Genomic DNA, 23378 nt, shown 5'->3' on the forward strand with positions numbered 1-23378 from the left:
AGGAAAGGAAAGGAAAGGAAAGGAAAGGAAAGGAAAGGAAAGGAAAGGAAAGGAAAGGAAAGGAAAGGAAAATCAGACACAAAATGGCAAAAGCAAATGGTACAGATGAGAAAATGGGAACAGAGTGGTGATAAGAAACAGAAAAACAATGCAGAGTGAAGAAGGAGGAGAGGCATGATAAGAAACAGGAAAAAAAAAGATGAATAGTGTGAAGGAGATGGGGAAGTGTTGCTTTGTCGGGTTTCCAAAGCTGCTTCGTCATCAGTCAGCACTTCATTTAAAGAGGGACAGCTGCATTTTTTTGCAGCTTTTTATAGACCAGCTCACACTGACAAGCACAGAACACGCACATTCCCACTGTCGTTCCCAGCTGTCTTTAAGCATGCACGCATATTCCCAAAAGCACACATACACAACAGAAAAATGCACTCACCTCAAGTACTTTGCCACTTATGTACCTGTTACAGCTCTCACACCTGATCCCAAACTGACTGTGGTAGTCAGTCTCACAGTAAGGTATCCCATCTCTGAACAGTGAGAAACAGTGAGAAAGACAAAAAGCTCACAGTTTACTCCACTACTATTCATCCTGTAAAGATTTACAAAGCAAGTGCTACATTTCAATTTAATTTTGATAGTAAATAGTAGAAAAATGAGTAAAAAACCTCAACCTTTCCACAACTTGATGACAAATGTTTTAAACGTGCAATTTTCTAGTACGGTAGTTTCAGAATTAAAAGTCTGGATACAGGAGGCAGTTTCTGTGCAGTGGCTTTTGATGTGGATTGCTTGAAGAAACGTTTGATATTTGCCCAAGCACACCTATGACTGACTTGAGATAGGAAGGATCAAGCCACCTACTTGCTGATGTACTCTCCAGTGAGGGCGCAGCCGCATGTTCGGCATTTAAAACAACTGACGTGCCACTGTCTCTCCAAAGCCAGCAGAGACTGACCCTGTTTGATCTCCTCACCACAGCCGGCACAGTCTGGAGGGGAGGGGAGGAGAGGGGAGAGGAAAAGCAGGAAGCGCGGTAATGAGAACGCACACATGTACGATAGGAACAGGCAGGAACACTTTGAGCATTTATGCATTTATCACTCCCCTTTTATGTCCTTGCCTTTCTGCTCTGCCAACCTCTCATCACTTCTCTACCTCTTCCTCCTCTCTTCCTCATCCCTCTCTCCTGTCGTGACAGTCACACTGTCTCTGCCAGATGGAGCTACCAGGACTACCTGAAGCAGCAGGCCACCTTCTGTGTTTGTGGGTGTGTTTGGAAGTATCTCCCTGCAGCTACACACCTACAAAGATGCTGTGTTTTTGCAGCGTTCAGCAGGTGGACTGTGCAACTCTAGGTGTTCATTTGTAGGGGAACAAACAGTCTTACATGCTGGATGAATCACAAAGATATGAGTCAGTTAAATATCATTAGGCAGGGAAAAACCATAGCTAATAGCTTTTTTTTAAAAAAAAGATGATCTGGCAAAGTGCTGTAAAATGAATCTTCTTCTGCTTGTGTTAGGTTTGATGAATGGGACTTGATGGGATTTAGTTACACACACAAACTTAAATACTCAAAGCTGGACACATATTTATTTCTTCCTTTTCTTTAATTTGTTTGAGTATCAAACACGACATTTTGCATATTCTACAGGCTAGTAAATGAACCTTTGAGTTGAGTATATTCTTTTTAAAACACCATGCATTTCCTTGAAATATTCATGGAAAAATAATTATTACAAAGTAATACCTGCACAGCTTTTGAAGAACTGGATAATGTGTGTTGGCTTATCCTTTGTCTAGTGAAGAAAATGTGAGATATGTTGTTGCTGTGTATGGTGTTGTACACATCAGTGAGCGTATATTTTCATTTGTGTGTGTGTGCGTGTTTGTTTCTTACAGCTTGGTCCGTGGACCTTGACGGGCTTGTCGCTGTTCAGAGAAAGTGAACACTGCTGACACACACACTTTTTCCCACAGAAGGTCACTCTGTCTCCAATTGGAAATGGGCTTCTGAGAAAGCACGCATAAAAAAACCATTTCAGTAATGCCATGCAGAATGCAGATAGGGTGATAGATAATTCACAGTTTACCCAATCAGAAAACACACGAAATTCCAATTTGCTTGTACTCCCAAGTTGAACAGTATCGATGTACGTAAGTAGTATTGGTGCAGGTAATTCCAAGTTTCTTTAGCAGAAGTTTCACACAATATTTGCCATTATTTCTGCTACCCTTACATTATATATGAAAACTTTCCCAGCATTGAAAACGAACATTTAGCAAATTCTTTTTTACACTGGGACATTTTTAATAACATAAATACTGTCAAAAACTACCATCAGCAGTGTCAGAGGAGTATTTCTGCAGTTTGAATGTAGCAAAGAATAAAACGAGATCTCCAGGCTGATGTCAAAGTTGCGAGGATTAAATGTTGCTCTCAGCTCTGGAAATCTTTGTCAGATTCTCAGTGCGTAACAGTTAAAATGAATAACGCTTCATACCCAGTGAGGTATGGGATAATATTTCAGGGTAAAAGCAGAGGCGAGCACAGAGCCCGTGAGGCAGACACAGGAGCTGTTCTTAAGAAACCAAGAACATTTTAACACACAGCTTACTCGTACACAGTAATCTAAGCAGGCCTCTTCTAAAGTCGTGTGACAAACAACTACGATGTCATACTTTTAAAAAAATGCTGCCTTGCCACAAGGGGTCACCACAGCAGGCAGCTCTGCAGGTTTAATTTGGCTGAGCTTTACACCAGATGCCCTTCATGACACAACCCCAAAGGGGATCTGTGCCTCCGGCTGGAAATGAAGCAGCATCTTTTCACTTGGCAAGCAAACATGTAAACCACTACACTCAGGCCAGGGATCATTTTTATGTGCAGCAGAATTTCAACACAAACATCTTGCAATTATGTTTTTAATCAATCATTTTTTTTGAAAGGTTTGCATCTCTGTGTTATGACAGAAAACATTCACACAGAGTAAGTCTGTTAATTTTCTGCGTAGTTCATTTTGCTCACAATATCTACTTGTTGATTGTCATGTTTAAGTTGTACTTATGGAATCACAGCATTTCTTTAAGGTTAGAGTAAGATAATCCCCTTGGTTAAATAATACTTTTATGTCATGATCCATAAATCTGCTGACACCAGGAGCACCAGAACACTGAACCTTGCCACTCGAGTAAGTCATCAGACAACCTGTCCTGACCTGTCTTCAATCCCCACTGTGATTATTAAACTGTGGATTTTATTCTTTTCATTTTTTTGTCTGATGCCTTCATCTGAATTTATTACTGATCTCAGACAGACTACTACCAAGTATAGATTTACAAGATGAATGCGAGTTCAAATAACTTTTTTTTACTTTGACTATCTGCCTGCCAACATTTAGGTCTACATGAAGAAACACTCATTCTTTACTTGCAGATGCTGCAGACAAAGCAGTCTGGGTGGTACGTTCTCCCCAGGGCAGACACCACCTCTCCGGTGATGTACTGGTTACAGCTGTCACACTGGGTCCCGTAGAGCCGCTGGTAGTCCTTTGTACAGATGTACTCACCAGAATGGTGGAAGAAACCCGCATGCACCAAGTTACAGCCGCACACTAAACAGAGACACAGAACTTCATTTCTCATAAACAGAAGCAAAAAAAAGGATGTATAGTTACAATGTGGCAAGGTTGCTCATGATAGTCATGTTATTGAGGGCAAACTGTCATGACTAATAAAAGAACAGGGTGTCGAGTTGGTCAAATATGTATGTGATCAGTATGTATGATGTTCCACAAGCTGCTGAAGTAATTAAGAAACATTAATTGACAGCCTTCTTTGGCACAATCAACAGTATTAATCCACTTATCCACATAAAGGTTTCACCGGCTGACTTAAAGTCACAATTAATATTCTGTGTGTGTGTGTGTGTGTGTGTGCGTGCATGTGTGTGTGTGTGCGCGTGTACTGTTTGTGGGTGTAGATTAGTACAGTACGAGCTGTTGTCCTTTCTGAGCTCAGAAGGGTTAATACTCTAATCTACTTTTAGGGATTAGACCAGCGACCATCGTATCTTAACTCATACAGTATGTTATGCTTGTCCATCCAAATGAAGGTGCAATAAAGTTTCAGCCACTTCAAATGTTTGGAGTCTCACTGATTATGTAATACCATTAGGGAGGCTTCTGACTGGCCTCACATTGTGCATGGAGAACAGCGACTCCAAACACTGAGTAGGAGACACACAGAACTATCTTCAGGGACAAGAAGAACAAGAAGTCCTGCAACAGACGGTACAGCATCTACAGAACCCTGATCCTAATTTGTATTGCTTTTAACTTGCACGCGTTGTGTTTTATATACTATATATGGAATTTTGTCTCTATCTGCATGTGTCCAATTACAAATCACAACTTTAAATACATTTATGTGGAGGCAGAGCTGTGTGATAAGTGCATATCCAGCAAAAAAAAGGGGCACACAGATAGACACAGTGTTTGCGAGATATACTGGCAGTATGATCTACGGCTTTCATTTAGCTAATACAAAGTCCTTCAGCCAAGTGACTGCTTCTAGTCCGACTGTGTGTGAAGGTTAGGCGGCCTCTGCTCAGCTGGTTGATCAGGTGTTTTAAAAGGAACTGAACAGCTATTTGCTCCAGCTGGAGGGAGCTGAGTCCCTCATCTGCCATCAGTTGTGCTTTATAGTATTTATTACAATATGTGTCAGCCAATGGCTTATATTAACCAAAAATTCTTATGTAGTGGAACCAGTGTAAAGATATTTTCCCATGAAAGTATCTAAAAAGAATCAAATTACTGCTATGCTTTCACCTCTGCACGTCTGTCACTGACAGATAATTTGTAACGGACTTGCCCAGGATACGCTGCATTATCCACAGAGGCAGTATGATGAAACCTTTACGTACTTTAGGTTAGACGACTGAAAGGCAGCCAACGGATCAAGATATCTGACAGTGAATTGAACGTCTAGTCTCTAATTAAGCTAATGGCTCTAAACCCAACAGTGAGTGGATTTAATCTGAGCCAGTGTGTTAAGAGGCTCAGACAGATAGAGAGGAGCGAGATAGATGTATAGAACTGTATAGGAAAGCTGAAGACATCATAAATATGGTAAAGCAACATTAAGTAACAATATGAGCCTGCAGCCAAACTGAGGAATTTTCATTTAAGTATATTTAAAGGGTTTTGAAAAGGATCCAACTCGCTTTACAATTACCTTATAACACCTTAAAAGTTAGATTTATATGGTATTGCTGTTCAATATACATTTTATTACAACAATGCCCGTCATCATTTGTGGACTGCTGACCATAAAAAAGAGTGGAATAATAGTAAACACTACAGAGAACTATGAGAAGTTTATTCAATCCTTATTCATTCAGTGCTTTAGAAATAAATGACAATATTTTAAATGAAGTGTCTGACAAATAGGATCCCAAAGTAAAGACAACACACTGACTGCTGCATTTAAACTGATGACTTTTACAGTTCATTCTAATTTCTCTCTGACCCGAATTAAAGCACAAAGCTCACACTGTGATAGACTTTTTTGTAACTCTTCACAGTGAAGGCTAACAGTCTGTCTTATGTACTAAGTATTTCGTTACTTATTATTTAGCCTGAAGATTCTGAAGTAAACTTTTGTAGTGTAGGACAAAAGATAACAATACTGTATTAAGCGTTCTTTGGGTGGGGGTGGGTGGTTCTTTTCTCCTCTGGCAAAGCGGCTGTTGTACAACTTTGAAATGCCAGCCTGACCTTTATCAGTCGGGCTGAGACTAAAGCAGTTCACAGAGGAAGAGTTACAGTTACTGAAGCACTCATTCTCGCACTCATTGTACTCACATACTGCATGTCAAAACAAAAGGCCATTTTTATGTGACATATAAAAGGTAAATATTGTCAAGCCAAGCAAGTCAACCTGTCATGGTTTTGAGATTTTAGGATGTTTTGGGATTTTTCTCATTTTTGATCATTTTTGTATTATAGTTCTGCGCTTCTGTAGGTCTTTAGGTTCATTCTAGGTTAAAATGAGTTTTGTGTTTGAGTCCTTTGTTCATGTTCTATATTCCTGGTGCCTCTGAGTTTTAATATCGATTATTGTGGTTCGAGGTTTATTTTTTTTATGTTGGTTTCCTTTTGTTTCCAGTCTCTGTTCCTCATTAGGTTATGTAATCTTTAGTTATCATCTTTTATGTTCCCTTTGTGTCTCCCCAGTCAGTCATGTTGCCATGTTTGTTTATCTCCAGTCACTGTGTCAAGTTGGCGTCTTAGTCCTGGCATTAGTGTTTATTACTTCTTTTTTTATTTTAATGGTCCCTCGTCTCCTGTGTGTTGTGTTTGGTTTTGGCACCCCTTGTCTCGTTAGTGTGATTGTGTTCAGCTGTGTTCCCTGGTGTTTCCCATTTCCCTCATTACCTGGTGCATCTATATTGTCTGAATCTCCCTTTGCTCTCTTTTACATCATCCATCATGGTTGTGTCTTCTGCAGCACGTTTTCCCAGTTAAGTTGAAAGTTTGATTTTCCTCATGTTGTTTTGTACTTTGTTTTAGTTAATAAAGCCACTTTTTAGTTTTCTCCTTTGTGTTTCCCAGTCCTGCGTTTGGGTCCAACTCTGCCAGCCACACAACCAGCCTCAAATACACATCCCATCATTTCTCACCATGCAGATAACGTTCACACATTCATCACTGTCTCAATGGAAAGCTATTAAGATATAGAGGAAACAGGGAAGAGTGGGAGCTGTTAAGACTTGGCCTCTCCAGAGGCTTCTCTGTTATTTTTGGATTTCAAATCGTAGGCCAGTTTCCAAAAGCTGTTCTCGCTGACAAAAATCAATGCATGAATTTTATACAGGCTGATATCCTTTCATATTTATTTTTCAAATAATCAAGATCACCAGAGAGCATTCAACAAATATTTATGTCATTTTAATTTTCACTGGTGAATTTAAACATATTTAAACCTTTTTATTAGTTTTATCTTACTAGGGATGGCAAAAGCAGTCAGTTAGTACGGTAGGTGTAATCCCACTGCTGGTCCAGACTGAAATATCATTTCAACAATATCCACGACAGACCTAATGGCATTTTGATCATTTGTATTTCACTAATGACGGTTGCTGGACACGCACAGCTGCAGCTCTCCCGCTGCCAGCTCAACAAAACAACAACCTTAACTCAAAATCTAGACTTTTAAAGCCGGTGAGGCGTGATTGTAGAGTATTGTACAGGTATTTATTGTCGAACTATTTGAACCTGGTATTTAACCAATTCTCCTTTGATGATACTCACATTCAGCCACTGCTTTGGTTTATGACTAAAACACAAACTTATCGTTGTAGTGTCAGCTTTGTGTTCAGTGATAACTAGCAATTGTTAGCTTAGTAACAAACTAAACTAAGATAGTAAATACGCTTATCCAGTTTTATATTTGCATGTCATGCACATATCAGCTGCTGGCATATCTTTACACAATGCTTTGCTATTTTTTTGTGAAACTGATATAAACCCACTTCAGGTCCAATCCATGTAAAGAGGACTTTTAGGAAAGTTTACCAGACTAGGCTTCATGTGCCCATTCAAATATTAGTTAGCTTTAAATGATTGTTTTCTGAAGCATTCAAATATTTTGAGTCTGGTGAACCATGAGCCGTTGGGCTACAGTTACATTGTAAAGTTTTTAAAACTGGGCTAAAAGACCTGCTGCACATAGTGCTGCACATTTTATTAGCATGCTAGTGCTAATAAAAAGCCAGAGAGCCTGACATTGACCACTGATTATTTTTAGGGGCTTGTTTACATCGCATAAAAGAAGATACAAAGCATTAAAGCACGTTAAAAAGACAACGGCTTTAATGAACACAGTAGGACCCAAGACCTGGAAGGAGGGCTGATACATCATCCAGTAGCTCACCATATCTTATAAAAACTTTTTTTTCTTTGCAGTCATATCTTTAAAATGTACGCAGATACTGCCACAAAAGGCCCATCCCTATATGTAGTCTTTTATAATACAAGGGCACGCCTGACCACAAATAATTCCATTGAACTAAAAAATTCATTTGACACATTTACAGTGTAATTATAATAGAAGACGAAAATGTCACAGCAGTGAACTCCCAGAATATAAATGAGCATGTGCCGGCCTGCTACCATCCATTATTCTCCCTCTGTCACATGACATTTTACTCTTTCATGGACAGTTGGAGCAAATCTTCCCACTGCTACTTGAACTTGCTGACTGAGCCTTAATGTTGGGTTGAATGTTCATATAGGTCAGAGACTTGTCAGGCACTTCTATCCATACCCTGTCAAACAAGACCTTAGGACAATGTGACCTTACCCCTGACACTCCGTGACCCTCACCTGCTGTCCCAAACTGAAGGAGGGTTTTTTTGTTTTGTTTTGTTTTTTTAATATTTAGACTGCTCTGTGTGTTGAATCAGCATTAACCAGTTCCTCCAGGAGCTAAATAAAACCTGACATATCAGAGAGTCCTATATGCAGTGTAAGCCACAAACGATTATTTTGATAGTTGACTAGTCACCGATTATTTTTGCGATTAGTCAACTAATCAGATCGTGCATCCATTGAACGTAAAACTTACAGCTTATTGCACCAGCATGCATCTGCTCTTATATAACTATCATTAGCTTACAGCTTGAAGTGTTTAAGGTATGCGCTAACTGAAAATAAAGGCAAGATGATAGTTTATTGAATTTAAATGAAATTTGCAGATTGTTTCGGTGAAGTTTAATAAACTCCTTGCTATCTAAAATATAACAGGACACCGGAGTATATTCTCCAGCATCTCACATTTCTGATAACCAGTTATCTGCTTGACGTTTATTCAGCTGTGTAAAAGTTGCTTTTATATTATATTTTGTGCAAAACTGGGGATCTCAGTCTGCATCATGCCTGCTTTTTCAAAGTTGCCTCACATTTGTCTTTTATTCCTTTAATTAAACAGGAAATCAAGTAGTTTAATAACAAGAAGCTTAAATGGGTACAGATGAATATATTTCACATTAACTAATTACTTTGGTTTCTTAATAAGAAAAGCAAGTGAAGTGAGAGGGGTTTGAATAAATTCTGTTTAATTAGCTCATTCATCTGCAGTTCAATCCATGTGTAGAGAGCAGTTTTTGAAACCACTTTAACTTGCACGACTTCTCACTTGACATAAATAACAATCAATAGAAATCTAATTTCTCTAACAAAGTCTCACTAATAACCCTAATTTGTGATTTGCAAAGCAATAAAATTAAGGCACTATTGAGGTTATAAAATTGTCCTGTAATCACAAGGCCTGCAGAACAGTCTATAAATATCAAGAAGTAATCTACTTATCTTCAACACAACTCCTAAGGCCCAGGACATGATTTTCCATGAGTCCACTCTGATATGTACGAACCAGCTTCCAGTTTGGATTCAGGAGACAGACACTATCTCTACTTTCAAGATTAGGCTTAAAACTTTCCTTTTTGCTAAATCATATAGTTAGGGCTGGACCAGGTGACCCTGAATCCTCCCTTAGTTATGCTGCAATAGATGTAGGCTGTCGGGGGATTCCCATGATGCATTGAGTTTTTCCTTTCCAGTCACCTTTCTCACTCACTATGTATTAATAGACCTCTCTGCATTGAATCATATCTGTTATTAACCTCTGTCTCTCTTCCACAGGATGTCTTTATCCTGTCTTCCTTCTCTCACCCCAACCGGTCGCAGCAGATGGCCCCGCCCCTCCCTGAGCCTGGTTCTGCCGGAGGTTTCTTCCTGTTAAAAGGGAGTTTTTCCTTCCCACTGTTGCCAAAGTGCTTGCTCATAGGTGGTCATATGATTGTTGGGTTTTTCTCTGTATCTATGAAGCGCCTTGAGGCGACTTATGTTGTGATTTGGCGCTATATAAATAAAATTGAATTGAATTGAATATGTACTTATGGAAAGTTGAGGAAAAAAATTTGGAGGTTGGAGGAGGGGTGCTGGAGGTGTAAGTCATCTTAACCTTACATACATATCACAGTTTTTTCATTATCAATATGTATCTTGGTTAAGGTTAGGCATTAAAAGTACCGTCAGTTAAAAGTGTTTAGGCTTAAAAAGTTTCACGGCTTGGGTTAAAATACGACACGTCTTTCAAAACTTGTTTTCCTGATTGCGGTGGTCACACCTACCTGCTTTGTGCCCATAAACATGAAAAAATGTATTTTTTATGATTGTTTCAAAAACTGCCGTGAGACTGGGCTATTCAAGAAAACAATAAAAACTATTCCCAAAGCACAGATAAATAAATTAAATATCAACCATTAAATAAATTTGCTTCGTAAACTGTATTCCCTTTTTTCACGCCCTGCTTCATCGATTTAATTGTTCCCCAGCCTTCTATTTATTCTCCCTTTAAGTGACAGGTTCAGCTGCACTTTGTCAGAGGCACTCAAGTATCCAAGTACTTTTTCTTTTTACAGCTGTTAATAGTGATTTAAAGCCTATTAGACTGAAGTGCTTCAGGTGTGAATGCATTTATCCACAAACACACGATATTGGCAGAAAGACTGCAAGTAATGATTTCTTTATTTGATGCCTGAAGCAAAGCATTGAGTGAATGAAGGAAAGATTCAAAGAAGAAAAATGAATAAGATTTAATAATAACAGATATAATGAAGATGCAAAACAAAAGGAACTCCTGGAGGTGTGGTGTGGACTGTCTCATCTTTGTGATTTGGCTTTCAGTTACACGTACAAACACAGAATACAAGCATGTATGGAAACACACAAGGACGTCAGCAAATGTTCATTCAAAACCACAAAAAAGTGCTGCAAAGCAGAGCTGATACAGCGATTAATGCTTTACAGTTTGCCCTTGAAGTCTGTTCTGAAGAAAGAGCCAGGCCATCCATGACTGTGTATGGCTGAGCACACACTAATGGTGATAAAATACACAGACTCTTGCTCCTGGTATGTTTCACTTGTGAAACACAAACTTGTTTTATCTTAAAGTGGGTCAGCCTTGGCAGCAAGCTTCACTAGAATCATAGGAGTCTGTTTTAAATTCATTTGAGAAGGCAAAGCACCTGCAGCTGGATGATCTATCAAAATAAATTAGTGCGTGCCGATATTTCACCGCCTTTGAGGGAAGACATTACAAGCCTTGTCTTGTCTTGTTTCAATACAAAGGAAAATTCTGAGCACTTTTCCTTATTGCCAGTGTTCGAATAGATTTACCAGAAAAGAGATGCTGGAAGGTTTTAGATGATGTAGATGGGGAAGTTTTCTTGCCTGAAAAAGCAGAGATGTCGAGGAGAGAGGATTATTTCAGACACAAGGCTCAGACAAGACAGAGGAAGACGAAGAAGGGCAAGATGGGAGTCGAGGGAGAGATTAGAGGAAGCTGAATAGAGAAAGAGCATCATATGTGAGGAGAAAGGAAAGCAGACAGCAAAGTGAAGGGATGAGGACGTAGAGAAAGATGCGGGGGGACTCTAGGGAGGTATCAATGAGGCTATTGATCTGTCCATCCAGCACACATCTGCCATCCCGTCACTGTCTTCCCTCATCTATTAGCATCATCAATTTAAGATGGATTTCCTTTTCTGTAGCGTGTCTGGATTTGCATGAGTGTGTGATCGGGACAGAAGGATCAAAGAGAAACTGATGAGGGGAAAAGGGAAAAGCACGAGTCTAATCAGTCTGTGGTCTAACTGTACAAAGGCAGAATTATGTGCTACAGCATGGATTTTGGCAGTATTGTTTGACGCTGAGGTTGTGAATAGTCAACATTTGTCAGTCAGATTTTAAATGAAATGCTGTATGAGAGATTTTCAGAGAAATCATTATTTGCAGCCACATTTTTTTATCTGTTTTATGAAAATTCACATTGATGACAAGTATATTAGAATGTGTACAAGGCCATTTTTTTGGTACAACTTTCAGCTCTAAATTGCACATGGGATGAAGTTACTTCTGCACGGTAGTGAGCTTAATTTGATAAAAATAGGTTATATACTGGACAGAGTGTTACATACAACGCTCTGACCAGTCCTCTAAAAAAGTACATCTTTACTGCTTCCATAGGAATTAAGAGGGTAAGTAGCAGAAGGTGCGGCTAATGAGATGCACTTCATTAACTGATCATAGCAGGTACGACTCTCTCTATAACAGCAGATGTTTGCTGTTCTGTAGCATTCAGGTGTGTTAACACAGTGCCCTGGTGTTCCCAGGAGTGGAGTTTCCATCAAATTTATGCCAAGATCAGACCGTGCAATGGCTAGAAAAACTGAAAAAACCCAAGAGCTACAGACTCTACAGGTCTCAGTTAGCATACCAAATGGTACATTTTATGATAGTACAATCAGAAAAAACTGAGAAATTATGTCTTTTTTGGAAGGGTTACCAGAAGGAAGCCTCTTCTCTCTAAAAAGAACATGGCAGCACAGCTTAGGTTAAGTTGCATCCAGTGGCCACTGGACAAATGAGACCAACGTGGAGATGTTTGCCCATAATGCACAGAGAACACAGTATATCAGCACAAACACCTCATACTAACTGTTAAGCATGGCGGTGGATGAATAAGGATGTAGGGCTTGTTTTACAGCCACCGTACCTGGACACCCTGCAGTCACTGAGTCGACCATGTACCAAAGTATTCTAGAGTCAAATATGAGGACATCTGTCCAACAGCTAAAGTGTGGTCCAAACTGGGCCATACAAAATGAGAATGATCTCTAGCACAGTAGCAAATCTACAACAGAATCTCAGAAAAAGAAAATAATTGGGTGTTGGTAAATGATATCCTGTGGTGGGACTTGAAGAGAGCTGTACATAAATGAATGCCTGTAAGCCTCGATGAACTAAAATAACTTTGTAGAAAAAGTGGTCCAAAATTCCTCCACAACCATGTAAGAGACTGATAAAGTCCTAGAAAAAATATACCTTGATGTTATTGCTGCTAAGTCACCAAATTACACAAAAATTGATTGAATAGTTGTTGAGACATTTCAATAAAACAAACTGGTTAATATTTTCACGACTAAAAGTGTCAGAAAAACCGTGCGCGGTCTTTTCTTCATGCATCACATCACAGACTTCTTATACTGCCAGTCTGATCTAGATTTCTATTCTCTGACTCAATGAAAACTTATAATTAACTGTCATTAAATAGTTCCAGGTTTTCAATACGTTTAATTTATATGTCATTAAAAAGGCCCAAGATCTTGATTTCATTGCATACCACCATCACCACTAGTCACTTCACAACACATTAAAAAACAATTGGAGTCACTCTAAAATAGAGTGTAGCTGCCTCATCCGTCTCACTCTAATGTCTTTGTTCCCTAAAAATACCCCTGTTCTTTCCTGAATAGTCACGTTAACAGGCAAGCTGTTTACCAAAGATGCATTGTAACTCACTGACATTCACATCTAAAAAACAAAGAAGGTGGGACGAGAGAGCGACAGCACGGGAGAGCAGAAGCAAGAAGAAGATAACAAGCAGAAGAGTGGAAAAACCAGACATCTGTGTACTAAAAGCTGACGTTTTGATTCTTGTCTGCTCCATCAGCTGACGTCTCCTCTGCTGATGAAGTACTAATGGACTGTGCCATTAGCTAAAAGTCATTAAGCTTACTCTGCAAGATCAATTGTCCATAATAATATGAACTTTAATATCAAACGGGACACTTCTGTCAGTACATCTGGCTTATGTCCCGTCAGGAGGAGTGAGTGCTTGAATCGAGCAGATAATCAATTATTCATCCAAACAACCAAAAGAGTCATTTCACCTCAGGCTATTTTAAGATCTGCATCTGTAAGTAATGGTGCGTGAGATAAAACATGGCGTTCCATGAAAGAAAAGAAAAAAAAAATAGAAAATCCTCTTCTTCTGTGCTTTGTGACTGAGTGCATTGATGCGATGCTTCTGTCAGATCAAACAGAGAAAACTATGTTGTCTTGCAGTATGCTTTGGGACTGTGTAGGTCCCGGCCCGTGAAAGGAGGTTAGCTGGTTGGAGTCTGACTAGGGGCTGAAAACCTGCTGACTGCACTGCTAAGCTAGCTGCTGACTGCAAAGCTGTGTTAGTGCCTTCTGTCCCACCTGCTCGCTGGTGGAGCTCAACCATGCAGAGACATCAAGTGACATATATAGTTCCGGGTTTGCACGCACAACTACATGCACAAATGCACACTGTCATGCATAAACGTGTTTTTAAAAAAGCGTATAGCTGTGTTACTAAAAACAGGGCCTCACACTAAATCTAAATGATTAAACCTTTCCTCTGCTTCTTCACACCTGCATCCACTGCTTACAGCTAGGATTTATTTTTGGAGATTTGCTCACTTTATACAATTTTTTGCCTATGTGTTATTACCTTACTGCTAACCTTAGTTGCAAGAGGGTCAGTTTTTCTTTTGGAGAACAGCGATATTCATACCCATGCTACCTGTTTCACCCAGACTGTGTCTTTGTGCTATGCGAAACTAATATGCAAAGCTAAGCTTTATCTCTGCAAGCAAGCGTGGTAAGCGTATTTTCCAAAAAAGCCGCTTCCTTAACATCGATGTAATTTAATTTTCCGCTAGGGTAAATTAGAAATCCTTTATTTATTTTACTTTATGCATGGCATTGATGCAGCGCTGCAGCTCATTTTCAGTGTCAAATAAGCCACTTATAGCTCCTGTTTCTTTAAGACTTGCATCCCTGAAAGCCTCTTTTTTTTCTCATTGGCTGCCCCTCGCCTGCTTTCATGTACAGAACCCAGAGCTTATAAGCCCTGTCGCCATATAAGGAAAACCGTGGCTCATTATTCCAAGATTTCAGAGCAGTCTCAGGCATATGCATTTGGTTCACACGAGCTAGTCTTTAAAGCTGAAAGCTCTTCAGCTGAAAGAAGAAGAAATTTTGACTTTGAGTTTTAACGGGTGTTTGAGAACCGAAGAGACCAAATGTAGTGGTTTTCAAACAACAGTGTCCCCATTCCTGCTTGAGATTGAACTGTGTTGGCAACAAGCCACAGGGTCCCAGTTTTCCATTACACTTCAATCCTCCTTAAATCGGCACTTCTGGAACTTGTTGATATGTGATTCTTTGCATGGTGGAGTTTTCCATTAATGGCTGCAGCTACAAACTGTTTATTTCAGTGTCTCCTGAGGGCCTGAAGATCACAGTCATTCAATCAGTCATTCTGTCTTTTTTTTTTTTTCTTACTTTGGTGCTTTTTCGAGCATCCCCGAGAGACTGAACTCTCAGGAATGCTCAGTCAGGTGACTAATTAACCTTGTTCATTTGTAGACGTTATCATTAGACCATTTTTTTCTGAAACATTTTGCAAGAATCAAATTCTATAAGAGGACAATAAAATAAAAAACAAAAACGCATTTCTTAGTATCAAGTCACCTATTGTTTTCTTTTAGTTTTTTTTTTTTTTTTTTACTGGGGGCATTTTCTATTATAAATATATGTTAAATGACTTCAAAACATTGCGGTCTTTTAAATAACTTTCTACACAGGACCTCAGTCTGTCTAAAAACACAGTTGTACATATTTCAGTCTCATTTTCTGACCAATTAACCAGGTTTTTCGTGAGTATCCAGAATTGGAACAACATGAAAAAAGGAGGAAAGTTATTTAACAGACCTTGAACAATTATGCATACTGGTTTTCTTTACATGTGCATCTGGGTGATTTAAAATATTATATTATGCATGTTATGTGGCCGGAAAATCTGGACAGAAGTACAATGCCTTATATGTTTAAATGACCAACGATCTTTCCACTGTGCTAAACGATATTTCCTACATCAACATAATTTTTGTCTCTGGAGACAGAACTATTTTCCAAATCTGTGTCTCTAATTTTTTCTGGCTGTTCCCGGTGAAGTTGTGGTTCAGCCTCCACTTCAGTGAGCAAGAAGAAGCTAGCAATTATTCAACTGCCTTGGTTCCTTCTTGTCTGAGTAATTATTTAATATTTAACTATGTAAATTGATGCGGATGAAATGCATTAGACCAAGACTGAAAAACAAATGAATTTAAACCTTTGTATGTAAGGCTAAGAGTGGAGTACGGAAGCGGATATAACTGTGGTGCACACTTAATGGGTTTTTTATGTGTGTGTAATGTAAAAAACAAACAAATAAATAAATACATAAAGCATGTTTGTGTGTGGGTTTATTAGTTTTTTTCTTTTACCTTTGCAAGTGAAGCAGTTAACGTGAAAGTGTGTGTTCTTCACACGCACCACCTCCCCACGACAAACCTCCCCACAGCGCTCACACACGATGGGTGAATTTCCACGGCTGGAGACGGGAGAGCTGCTGCTGCTGTTTCCTCCATAGAGGCTCGACTGGTACTGAACTGCTGGCAGAGAAAAGAAGAGAGGCAAGGATGAAAAAGCATGTTACTTGTTATCTTTTTGAGCCAGTTGCTCCACAGCCTCAAAATGACAAGGTTTTAAACGCCTTTTTCAGCCAAGCATGTTGTTACAGGGATGGCAAAACAATGAATCTTAATGAATTTGAAAACAGTTTCTCAGTTTTGCCTCATGAGTTAAGATGAAAGCAATCAGTTCTATAAGGCAACAATTACTTTCCAACATCAACCGCTCAACAAAAAAAAAACCCGTCAGTGTGGCCTTCAGATGACACTCTTGTTAAATGGTGCACAAACACTATGGCAACCAACCCTGTTGGATCAGTAAGTCAGAAAACATGAATACAAACATTTACAGTAATAGAACAGACACACCAGCGTACACACTTGATTAAATGTTCACAAAACATGAAGAGATTGACTTTGTACCCAATGTCTTCAGAAGCCTCTTAGTCTGCAAGGGAGATTAGCCTGACTTACAACCATTATTATTGCAAGGCACATAGACAACATCTATCATCTGTCTTCTTCTGTCTGCCCACCATTACTATGTCCATGTCCATTATCAATGGTTAGCCATCACCAGTTTATCTGGAAGTCCCGCAGCATCTTAGCTCAGTCATTCTCAATCATCCTGCAGGGGGGTCTCACATTTTGACCTTGGGACTTCCAGGTTATACTCAGCACAGATGTTCCTGTATACTATGCCGACCACTTGGTTATGGCGTTTCATGTATGCCCTGCCTGCTAGCATCTTGCACCCGCTGTTATGTGCTGGATTGTCTCAGGGGCATCTTTACACAGCCTGCACCCAGAGTCTTGACTGGTGTAGTAGACCGCAGCCTCTATGGATCTTGTGCTCAGAGCTTGTTCCTCTGCTGCCATGATTAATGCCTCTGTGCTGTCTTTCAATCTAGCTACTGGTAGGATTTCCCAATATCAGCCACTTCTTCTATGTAAAGGTGGTTCATGCCATGCAAGGACCTGTCCTTCCATGATGGTTCCTCTTCTTGCTCCTCTTCTTTCTCAGATTTCTGCTGCCTGTGGTATTGACTAAGCAAGTGGTCAGTCGTGGTCATCTTCCTGATAATAGTGGTTCTGACAATCACTAGTCCTCCAACTACTTCCTTCCACTTAGCATACAGTCTCAGGGTGCTGGACTTCCATGCATGGAAAGCAGCTTTCTTGCCTTGATCAGTGGCTTCTATCTCCTCCTTTGATCAGCTGATTATCCCAACAGGATATCTAACGGGCAGCAGGGCGTAGGTGTTGATGGTTGTTCTTCCCATTCGACTGACTCCACAGGATTTGCCTTAGTCTCTGCAGGTATTTGGTGGTTGCAGCTTTTCTAGCAAGCTCTTCATGTTTCCCATTTGCCTGTGGGATTCCAAGTTCTGTCCTCTATGTCTACAATGTTGCCTTCAGGTAGTGCAATCTCCCTTAGTCCTGACTACCTTCCCTTTCCTATATATTTACTTTTTCCATTTCTAATCCTGGATGGCAGCAAACCATTGCATTGCATTTTCTGACTTAATCTTTTTGCATATGTCAATAAAGCTCTGAATGATGTCAAATCTCAACATACATGCAGAATAGCAAAGATACACACACTGCTGGAGAGAGAACAGAGCACTCTGGGGTCTTTGTGAGATTACACCTCTGTCATCCTTATGAAACTAGTCAAATCCATTTTAATGAAAAAGGCCTTTCTTTAACTTCTCCCAGACACACATGTCCATGTTCCACATCTGTGTGATGAAAGGACAGCACAGGAAAAGAGCAGTGGGAGGATTAAAATTCACTGCCTGACTCATTAAATTTTGTTTTGCCATAAAAGTAAATTGCGCTCAACAGACCGTACAGCACTCTGAGCAACAATTCTACTGTATTCTGCTCAATTCAATTACATTACAGTTAATGCTGCTGTGTCTCAGAGTATTATGCAATCACAGCAAACACCACGCTGGCAGGTTAAGCTGGTGACAGCAGGAGAGACACGGAAAGAGAGGGTTGTGAATCTAAAAATGTTTTCATGATAAAGAAAAGATAAAGAAAAGGTAAAACTGGGACAAAAATGCTTCATAACAAATTGTATCATCAAGTGTGTGTGTGTGTGTGTGTGTGTGTGTGTGTGTGTGTGTGTGTGTGTGTGTATCACAGAAGCTGGCATTGGTTTTGTAGCCAGATGGCAGCACAAGAACTGGAACAACAGACATAGAAAGATTTGAGCCACCTGTGTGTGGCTGAGAAATTAAATGTGTTACTGTGTGTGTGTGTGTGTGTGTGTTATTAGCAGGTTTAAGTGATCTAAATTTTGGAATTTGAACTTGTGCTGTGTGCGTGTACTGTATATGCAGTGTGTGTGTGTGTAGCATGGGTACTGCTTTCTTGATAATGGAGCTAGGAAAAGTTCTGTCCACACAACAAATAACTGCTCTGTATAACATTTGCTTCTTTAAGCAATACATGACCAATACAATAATCAAAAATATCTGTTTTTATTCAAAAAGGGCGGTCTTCCTAACATACCCTGACTAAAACGTTCAGGAATTTGCAGATTTGTGATGAAAAATAAGAGGCTCCCATTGGAGGAAAGGAAATGAAGGAGCTAGTTAAAGGAAATTAACATCACATGACATTATTACTATTTAATAATAATGATAATACTGACACTAACACCAGAGTGCAGTGAAAAAATACATTTTCTTTCCAGTTACAGATGAGAGAATCGCTGTGTCATTTATATATACAGTCAGAGTCACCTCATTAGGTACCCTGTGTACCCCTTAATGCAACCTGCTGAAGCTCAAACTGAGCATCAGAAAGAAGAAAAAAGGTGATTTAAGTGACTCTGAATTCAGCATGGTTGTTGTGCCAGTCTGGTCTGAGTTTTTCACAAACTGCTGATCTACTGGCATTTTAAAGATAAAATATCCAGTGAGTGGCAGCTCTCTGGGAGAAAATGCCTTATTGATGTCAGAGGTCAGAGGAGAATTGCCACATTCCTTCAAGCTGATAGGAAGGCAACAGTCGATGAAATAACCTTTCGTTACAGCTAAAGTATGCAGAGGATAGTCTTAAAACGCACAGCACCTCAAACCTTGAAGCTGATGGGCTACAGCAGCAGAAGACCACACCAGGTGCAGCTCCTGTAAGCTAAGAAAAGGAAACTAAGGCTACAGTTCACACCAAAATTGACAATAATAAAACTGGAAAATGTTTTCCTGGTAATGAGCCTGATTTCTGCTGCAGCATTTGGATGGCAGGGTCAGAATGTGATGTAAACAACATCTTTACATCACAATTCAGGTGGTGGTGGCGTTATGGTGTGTGTGGGGCCTTTTCTCGGACCCCTTAGTACCACCTCAGCATCATTTAAACGCCACAGCCAACCTGAATATTGCTGCTGACCATGTGGATGTTTTTTGTGACCTCAGTGTGCTCATCTTCAAAACTCAAATCATCTCAAACTGGTTTCTGGAATGTCACAATGAGTCTAAATGGCCTCCGCAAGTCCCGGATCAAAATCCAACAGAGTAACTTATGTAGTAAAACAGGAGATTTACATCGTGGATGTGCAGCCAAAAAAATCTGCAACAACTGTGTGATGCCTTGTTGAATCTATACCATGAAAAAGTAAGTCAGTCCTGAAGGCAAAAGCGGTGCAACCCAGTAACAGGCAGGTGTACTTTGTGTAATGGCTGGTGAGTGTTATTGTTATCATGGATGTATGATGCTGATAAATTATTAAAAGTAACTAGAATTTCCAATCTCTCTCTCACTTGGCATTTGCCAGAGAAGACCAGAACTGGCAGGTCCACCAGAGGTGCTGTTCTCTTCACAGACATCTGGATATCCTTGGTGAATGCCAACTGAGCTGCATTGTGCTTGATTGTGAGCACAGATCCCATTAGAGAACATCAGCATCTCATGCAATGCTCATGGAGTCTGTTTGTAATAGTTAGGTCAGAAACATGCACATGAATTGCTCGCTAGAGGTCATTTAGTAGGGCTCTGGCAATGCCAGGCCTCCTGTTCTTATTCAAACCACAGCTGCGTTCAGTACTCCTCATTTCGCCCAGTCACTCTGGAGACTGTGCTGAGAGACACAGCAAACCTTCTCATAAAACCACGTATGAATACGTGCTGGAGCTGGACTACATGTGCAATCTCAATGAGCAGCAGACATCATCTGGTGCTAAAAGAATTGACAAGGACACCAGCAAGAAGCCGAAGTACAGAAAGGAGGTCAGGAAGGATAAAAAGAGACCACAACAGTGCACCTGTTGTCGCGTTCAGCTGCACTAAAGCAGGTGAAATGCTTTCTGACTGGTCAGATTTATGAAGTTTAACTGATTTCATGTTATATTGTGATGATCAAGAGTTCCCTTTATTATTTTTGAGGAGTGCATTAGTGACCCCTTGAAAATAAAATGGCACAAATGATGCCTAATATGCAGTAACTCATAAGTAAAACCACTGAAATTTTTACGTTTGTATAATTGAGACATCATGATGGGTCCCAACGAACGACTGGAAACCACTGATTGACCAAGTTAATTTATTTGAATAGTTGAGTTGCAGTAGAGTTGAGATATCCAGTGATTCACACAAAGCATGCAAAAAATATAAAAAACATCTAAAGCATGAATCATTTAACAGTCTGGGGATCCATCCGATTTATCTCGTGACTTCATAAGTCACCCCAGTTATTCTGCTCTGTTTGAAAGCATCTCATGTTTACTCTGACCTGTGACTTGATTGGTAAAAAGCATGAATATACCAATAAAGCTCTGAACCAAATCAGCCAGCAAACAGATAATCCTCTTCTTTTCTGTGGCAGAGTTTGTGGGGGTTACAGTCACTCAGCTGGGGGTGGCCTCAGCTATACTGACATGGTACTACTTGTACAAGTGTAGCACCACCAAAGCCCTTATAAGGTTAACTATTCCCTGTGGTGGGAGGTATAAAATTGAATGGCTGCTAGGAGGAGAAGGCAGCTGCTTGGTAGCTCTTACTGGAAAGCACTGTATAGAAGCAGCAGATCCACTTTGTTCTATGTTCCTTCAGAGATACAATTCTGGGATTAGGTGGTTTCACATTAATAAAAAAAAAACTGCTTTTATTTGGTGCTATGTTGAGTCACTGATGCATTTTAATATGTGCACCCAGCACAGTGTCAACTACAGATGAGCTCTTTTGTCTTCCAGCTATCAAAGAACAGCAGGCTTCTTCTCTCCAAAATACATCTGACAATACATCTGACAAGCCATCACAAAGTCTTCTAGCCATCTTACTTGTATTGACTACAAAAATGATTTCTCTCTTTCACACACACACACACACACACACACACACACACACACACACACACACACACACACACAAAGAATAATAGAATAAGAATAATAACAATAAAATCTGCCTCAAAAAGTAAATGTTCGAGTAAATATTGGGTCAATAAAAGGAAGCAGCCTGCTGGGTGATATGACTTTGGAAATTTCTCTACTGTTGGAGTCCCTCATGAGTCAGTTCATACTGCTGACAGTCCTCAGATCTGGCAACACGCAATGACATTGAGGAAAACATTGATGAATCCCGTCACCGATCTATAACCAATATCATGCTCTGTTTCAAAATGCCACAGCCAAAAAAAAAGCTAGTTAACAGCCTGTCAATAAGTGAGCCAGTGATCAATAACCTTGGCGAGGGGCTGTTTATGTCTACTTCAAGCTAAGCCCTCTCAGGACACTGTGGTATTGATCAGGCAGATTCGCGCACACTGCTTACCGTCCGTCGGTCCGCTCATGGTGCGAAGTTAATTCCCAGAAGCTTGAATGAGAGTCGCCCCGTTAAACCTCGAGTGGCAGGGCAAAAGCTCCGAATATGACAACTCTCTCGTTCCCCGTCCGACTTAAAACTCTCCCTCCCTCACTCTGCCTCAGCCTTGAAAGGGCTTTCCCTGCTCCTCCCGGGCAGAGGATTACTGTCAGGCGGCGGATCGCGCTGCCTCTCCACCCTGCGTAAAGGCAGGAATTAAATGGAAACGGACGATTTACTACTTCTCCTAAAGCTTACAGCTTCTTCTGCCTCCTCCACCTCACAAACCTCAGTGGTCCTCGGTTCCGGTGCAGACGTGTCCATTGCAAACTGTTCTGTCACAGCAGCGCCTCTGAGGTCGCCTGTAAACCGGTGCGCTCCGGCGTCAGGGCTGAAATGCTGGATGCTGAGTTTCTGGGGGTGTTCGCAGACTCTGGAGATGCCGGAGCATCTTTGGCCGGGCAAGGCCGGGGCTTTTCTCGCGATGAGAGAGCGCCGAACAGCGTCCGAATTCCAAAGTGCGTCAAAAATAAAAAGCCTAAATATCCGAAACCATAACTCCCCACATGATAGTCAATAGTCGTGCCTATATTTTTGTGAAAATTTCTATCAGCTTTGCTTTGGTGTTTCTTCGCCTTTGCTCTTTTATATTCCAGTCAACAAATGTGCATCTTTTTTTTTTTACACTTATTTTAAATTTGTACCTCATTTTTAGCTCCACAGGGGGTGTAAAGAGTGGAAATTCTAGTCATACGTATTTAAATTAGATTAATTTTGTAGCGGATAAGTGATTCTGGCGAACAAATTATTTCTGAAGATCCGCGTACCAAGGATTAAAACGAAAAGAATATGAACTATTAATAGTTTATGACTTTGATTCCAACTATTAAGTGTAAATTCCCACACGTAGTGAAGTAGCTGTCGTTACTGGTTTACAGTCGCTTATGTCGGGTATATGAGCTAAATTTGGACACCCAAGTTTGTGAGTGCCATTACCTGAGAACGAGGCAACGTAGGATTTTGAAATGTACACCATACGTGCATTTACTAAAAATCCCAGAGGAGAAGAATCTCGACCTCAAGGTCAAGGTCAGAGTTCAACTTTTCTGAAAATCACCTAGGATTTTCACATTTATACCACAGATGCAACTGTCTACTAGTTCATGCACCT

At 40.2% G+C, this 23378-nt stretch overlaps 1 protein-coding gene across 3 annotated transcripts in view; it reads right to left on the reverse strand.

Moving 5' to 3' along the window:
• LOC102288874 (actin-binding LIM protein 3) overlaps positions 1-22689 on the reverse strand; it is a 59928-nt gene extending 37239 nt beyond the window's left edge. Inside the window, exons 1-7 of one of the 3 annotated variants that reach the window (XM_042222297.1) lie at positions 22496-22689; positions 22178-22406; positions 16208-16375; positions 3431-3614; positions 1901-2013; positions 862-988; positions 434-527 (exon numbers count right to left, since the gene is read on the reverse strand). In XM_042222297.1, coding sequence (XP_042078231.1) covers positions 434-527; positions 862-988; positions 1901-2013; positions 3431-3614; positions 16208-16375; positions 22178-22196 — 705 coding nt within the window. In that variant the 5' untranslated portion in view covers positions 22197-22406; positions 22496-22689. Of the gene's footprint in view, positions 1-433; positions 528-861; positions 989-1900; positions 2014-3430; positions 3615-16207; positions 16376-22177 lie in introns of all 3 variants that reach the window. The other 2 variants (XM_042222298.1, XM_042222299.1) reach the window with 2 other exon arrangements.
• Between the last annotated feature and the right edge of the window lie 689 nt (positions 22690-23378).

This window comes from Haplochromis burtoni, unplaced genomic scaffold (assembly GCF_018398535.1).
Source record: "Haplochromis burtoni strain Fernald_Lab_line unplaced genomic scaffold, NCSU_Asbu1 Contig_83, whole genome shotgun sequence".
Taxonomy (NCBI): Eukaryota; Metazoa; Chordata; class Actinopteri; order Cichliformes; family Cichlidae; genus Haplochromis; species Haplochromis burtoni.